We start from the raw sequence: 5,325 nt of genomic DNA, 5'->3' as shown, positions 1-5,325 counted from the left end.
AACCGATTCGTTTGCCGGTCTTTAATGGTAATCAGGTAACACATTAAGTTTTTAAAATAGAAAAAATATAGCAATACCATACTCAAATTAAAGATAATGAAATACTCGTTTTTATGGTATAATGTTTTTAAAAAAATATTAGCGTGTGAAAAAGTTATAAACGTTTAAATGTCGTCAGGGTAGTTAGTTTAAAATAAGAGGTATATATGTAACTATTATATAAATTAACAAAATATGGCTAAGTTAAAGGACCAAACTTGTAGTTAATTTTGAATAACTTAAAAATCAACCGTATGATTTTAGTTTTGCTAAAAGACAAAATTGTCAAAAGACAAAATTGCCCCTAAAATGTCTTAAATTTATGCATTATAGTTTGTACTAAAAGCAACAACTTTGGTACCTCTTAAAAATTAAAAGGTCCCTCACTCATTCTTTATATATAGTATAGATATACAAACAAATATTAAAAATTTAGAGCTCAAATAGTCAGTGTTAACCCACAACAAACATTTTTTTTGATTTTTTTATTATTCTATAGCTCAAATATAAAATCATATCTTAAAACCGTGCCCATATATATATATATATTGGTTTTAGACTTATATCATGTTGTTTTTATTTTTATTTTTCGATGAACGAAATTCCGTCATCTATGAGACTTAAACCCATGACCTCCAAACCCGTTGGTTATTTAAAGGTTTTATCTTTACAAATTTTTTAAAGTCTAATAATTTGTTTATTCAAATTTTAAAACCGATCCAACCAGCAACCAATAACCAGTTTTTAAAATCTTCTTTTCTCAAAACTTTCAAATAAATGAAGTATTTTAGGAATACAAAATTTAATTCCAAAAATTCATTATCTAAATATATAATAATAATAATAATAATTTTCAGTTTTTCATCTTATAACTTAAATTCCGATCCAATATCCCATCAGGGTTTTGGTTAATTTAATTTATTAACTCTGATTGATTAATATAATATAATATAATATAATACATTGTTAAACGAATAATAATAATAATCGAAGATGAACGGTGGTGACGGTGTTGAAATTGATCAGCAGATGATGGTCTCTTCGTTTCTTGAAATTGCCGTTGGCCAGACTCCGGATATTGCTAGACAGTTCTTACAGGTGTTTGTTTGATTAATAATATATTATTATTTGTTGATTGATTGATTTATCAAGATTTTTTTTTAATAGATTAGGGTTTTGAGGTGATGTTGGAAACACTGATTATATGTTTAAGGTTGTAGGTTGGTGCTTAAGAATTATTTTTATTTTTTAGATTAGGGGTTTGCGGCTTTGCGGTTTGCGCTGATATTGAAACATTAATCTTGTTTTAAGGTTTGAGGTTGATCCTCAATAGTTTTTGATGACGGGGGTAGCCCAAAAAAATAATAAAATGGCTGAAACACATTAACGCTAAAAGGGTTAAAAGGTTAAAGGCTTCATTTCCCGCCCAAATTTATGTAAACAAGTACGTGAACAGTACCCACGTGCTACAGTACGATGTCAACTCACTAATCAAATCACTGTTCCCTCTGAGCAAGGGACATGCTCATATAAAGTATTATTATTTTAATCATGGACCAACGGTCCAAAGCTTCCCGCCCACAAAGGTCAACCCTCTAAGCGAACTGGATATCAATTAGTTTGTACACTGGACAAAAGGCTCAGTCTCTCCTTCTATATAATGAGAACTTAGCCATAAGGACACCAAGATCTGGGCAGATAACACCATCTCCCTAATCTTCTCCTCTTCCTTGAGAAATATGCTCTTAGCTTTTTCTTTCTTACTTCAATAACTTCATAGCTTCATCAAGAACATCATCTTAAAACCGATTCCAAACATCACGGTTTCGGATCCTTGGTGAACTATAACAACTAATAACAAACTAGTGAACCTCCTTCTACGTTTTGCAAACGTAGAGGGACACCACGAACTGCGTTAGGCTAAACTGAACCCTTGAAGCCTTTTAGCCTAACCAGTCTATTCACTATCAATGGTCTTATCTTTGTTGTAGCAACAGTTTTTTTTTTTTTTTTTTTTTATATTATGTTTTGATTGTAGTATTAAGATATCGGGCTCGAAGGTTGTATAACTATTAAAGATTAGGGCTTTGCAGCATTTTAGTATTTTTCAAGGAGTTAAAACTTGATATGTTTAAAGATTAGTTTGGGCTGATATTGGAAAATGGAAACACCAATCTTGTTTTAAGGTTGATCTTCAAAAACTATTTTTTTTGTTATGTTTTGACTGTAATATAATGATATTAAGGCTTGAAGGTGTATAACTATTAAAGGTTAAGGCTTTGCATTTGGGCAGTTTAGTCTTTCTTTTAAGGTATTAATATTTGATATGTTTAAAGAACATAAGTAGTTAGTATCTTAATCAATTCATCAAGAAAACAGTTATCTGTTTAAATTTGTTATTTTTATTTATATATATGAAGATTATGGTTTTGAGCTGATAATGGTAGAGAACCAATCTTGTTTTAAGGTTGTAGGTTGATTTTGTAAAACCTTTTTATTTATTTGTTGTTGGTTGACTGTAGTATCATGATATTAGGGCTCGACGGTGTATAAATATTAGAGATTAGGGCATTTGTTTTTTAGGGAGTTACAGCTTGTCTTGTTTAAAGAATATAGGTAGTTAGTATCTTGGATTATGCAAAACAAATGTTTGATAGTTGATATTCATATTCATGATTCTGATACTAATCATTCTATGTACATTCAGGCGACAAGCTGGAAGCTTGATGAAGCAATTCAGCTTTTTTATGTCGGTAATGACGGTGGAGCACCAACACCGCTAGAAAATGACGGGATTTTACCTGAACAAATTACAGGGTATGTGGATGTCAAATTTGATAATATTTTTGTTTATCTGTGTTTTTTAATTTATTTTTAAATGTTTCATTAGAGGCTCTGAGAATCATGTGGGACCTGGTAATGTCGAAAATGATGGCAGTGATGTTCGTGCACCTCTGCCCGTGAAAAGGGACGTTCTTTACGACGCCCCGTTGCTCTATGGGTATGTCGTGTTTTATATCAATTAGAAGCTTATTATTACACACTTACACATTTATAAATGATATTATTATTATTATTATGATTGAAGAGGAAGATTCGGTTACAATCCGCTTGAACCGCGTACAGTGGTCCCCTTTCGGAACTTTGATGATGAGTTAAAACATGCGGGAGTATGGGAAACGAATCAAGGGGCTACTACATCAACACGTCGTAAATCACGAGATAATCTTGCTACATTATACCGCCCTCCTTTTGCTTTGATGTTTCACGGCCAGTTTGAGAAGGTAAAAGTTTTTTTTTTATTATTTTATTCATGGTCCGTTAACGTTTATATATTATTTGTTACATTGGCAGGCAAAAGAAGCTGCAAAAGCGCAAGACCGCTGGCTTATAGTGAACTTACAATCTACCAGAGAGTTTAGCTCGCACACGGTATATATTATTATCTACTAATATTATATTATGTAACACATTATTATTTGTTGTCTGTCAATTTTATTTATTTTTTGTGTAGCTTAACCGTGATACGTGGGCTAATGAAGCAGTTTCTCCAACAATCACTTCCAATTTCATCTTTTGGCAGGTTATATTTTCTTTATATGCTTCCTTTTTTTGTTATTTTTATTTATATATATGAAAATTATATTTTTGCGTTTTATGCATTTAGGTATGTGATGATGCAGAAGAGGGAAGAAAGATAAAAACATACTACAAATTGGAGACTGTTCCTGTAACTCTCGTCATTGACCCTGTTACGGGTCAAAGAATGCGTTCGTGGCGCGGTATGATCCAACCAGAAAGTTTGTTGGAGGTACTTTGTTTATTTAATTAAATTTTTGGAAACTTAAGATGTGAATTTTTATAAATTATGTACTCAAATTTGAAAAAAAAATATTATTTTTGTAACAGGATTTGTTGCAGTTCATGAAAGGTAGCCCGAACAATCATAATATCAGATTGTCCCACAAACGCCCACGAGAAGATTCTCAGGGCCCGCCTCCCAAAATCCACGCTGTGTCAGGTTGTGACTTTGACCCGAACTCGTTGACTTTGCGACCATTACTGACTTTTGATGATGCAGTGGTTGCAGATGGAACAGATGAAGAAGATGAAGTGCGAGTCGCACGAGCGTTATCGATGGAGACAACGATGGAAAATAGCGTTAAAGAACCGTTAAAAGATTCAGATGTTATAAATAATAAAGAAGAAATTAAAAAATCTGAAAAATATAATTATCCATCGTTGCCTGAAGAACCGAAGGGTGACAGGAATTTGATTTGCAGAGTCGGTGTTCGTCTTCCAGATGGACGCAGGCTTCAGAGGAACTTTTTACGCGCTGATCCGATACAGGTAACATTCTTTGACCTGTGACTTTGACTTTGACTTTCGACTTTTGACCAATGATTAGTGATTTTGTGTTTTTTTTTCAGCTGTTGTGGTCATTTTGTCATGAGAACTTGGAGGGTAGTGATGAAAAGCGGTTTCAATTAACTCATGCGATTCCTGGTGCAGTGAAGGATTTGGACTTTGACTGCGAGTCAACGTTTGACCAGTCGGGGCTGGCGAATTCCATGATTTCGGTCACTTGGGAATGAAGATGATATGATCGCTTTGCACCGAACAGTTTTGGTTTAAAATTCTGGATTCTTCGTTGACTTTTTTTGGTCATCTAAATGGAATTCTATTTTTTTGTTCATGGTTCTATTTATTCTCTGCTGTTTATGTATACATGATTATATGGTTATATATAATCTTTTTTGTTTATTTGATCATTTTGATGTCACTTGTGATGGCATCATAATCATGAGTTGAATTCTAACAATTTCAGTATATATTCTGTTTTAACTTTATTGCATTTGAATAACATATCAAGTGAAATCAGAAATGATCACTAATTATGCCTTCATAAGTTTATTTTAAAGAGCAACTTTTATTAAACAGTAAAATTGTAAGGAATATAAAGTTATTAAGAAAAATAATGTAATTAAAGGATAGTTTGAGTTTGAATTTAGCTCGTTTAACGAACTCAAGCTTGACTAGTTCTGAGCTTTATCCATAGCTCGAGCTTGACTCATGAGAAAGTTTGAATCCGTTTTGTCCTTGTATGTTATTAATTATTTTTTTAGTTACTTTTACATGCATGTATAATTATTTTCTATAATTATATTTACATATATTTTAGATATATACTATTTAATTTTATTTTTTATTATCATACACTTATATCACAATATTTGTTATGTTATATATACTTTTAATGGGAAAATATCCAACATATTAATGTCT

The 5,325-nt window shown here is 32.0% G+C and overlaps 1 protein-coding gene across 3 annotated transcripts; it reads left to right on the top strand.

Moving 5' to 3' along the window:
- The first annotated feature begins 873 nt into the window (after positions 1 to 873).
- Positions 874 to 4,762, top strand: LOC143582609 (plant UBX domain-containing protein 7-like). 3 transcript variants are annotated; one of them, XM_077065129.1, is made up of 10 exons: positions 874 to 1,137; positions 2,747 to 2,856; positions 2,930 to 3,040; positions 3,128 to 3,323; positions 3,394 to 3,471; positions 3,554 to 3,622; positions 3,707 to 3,850; positions 3,949 to 4,060; positions 4,130 to 4,389; positions 4,470 to 4,762. In XM_077065129.1, the coding sequence occupies exons 1-10, from the start codon at positions 1,033 to 1,035 to the stop codon at positions 4,632 to 4,634; spliced, it is 1,350 nt and encodes a 449-aa protein (XP_076921244.1). In that variant the 5' UTR covers positions 874 to 1,032; the 3' UTR covers positions 4,635 to 4,762. The 3 variants fall into 3 exon arrangements, with proteins under 3 accessions (XP_076921244.1, XP_076921243.1, XP_076921242.1); XM_077065128.1 differs by having other exon boundaries at positions 4,121 to 4,389; XM_077065127.1 differs by having other exon boundaries at positions 3,949 to 4,389.
- Positions 4,763 to 5,325: the final 563 nt, after the last annotated feature.

The sequence above is a fragment of the Bidens hawaiensis genome, unplaced genomic scaffold, assembly GCF_021521415.1.
Source record: "Bidens hawaiensis isolate Kalapana, Puna unplaced genomic scaffold, B.hawaiensis_p1.1 tig00031803_1, whole genome shotgun sequence".
In the NCBI taxonomy this organism is placed as follows: domain Eukaryota; kingdom Viridiplantae; phylum Streptophyta; class Magnoliopsida; order Asterales; family Asteraceae; genus Bidens; species Bidens hawaiensis.
The sequence above is the reverse complement of the archived record's forward strand: the minus strand, read 5'-3'. Positions and strand labels throughout refer to the sequence as shown.

What these genes read in the sequence shown, in the direction of transcription:
- LOC143582609 (XM_077065127.1), top strand. Translation starts at nt 1,033, where the DNA reads ATGAACGGTGGTGACGGTGTTGAAATTGATCAGCAGATGATGGTCTCT. An exon ending in TTCACGGCCAGTTTGAGAAG is followed by an intron (nt 3,324 to 3,393) that starts GTAAAAGTTTTT and finishes TTACATTGGCAG; the next exon opens with GCAAAAGAAGCTGCAAAAGC. An exon ending in CCAATTTCATCTTTTGGCAG is followed by an intron (nt 3,623 to 3,706) that starts GTTATATTTTCT and finishes TTATGCATTTAG; the next exon opens with GTATGTGATGATGCAGAAGA.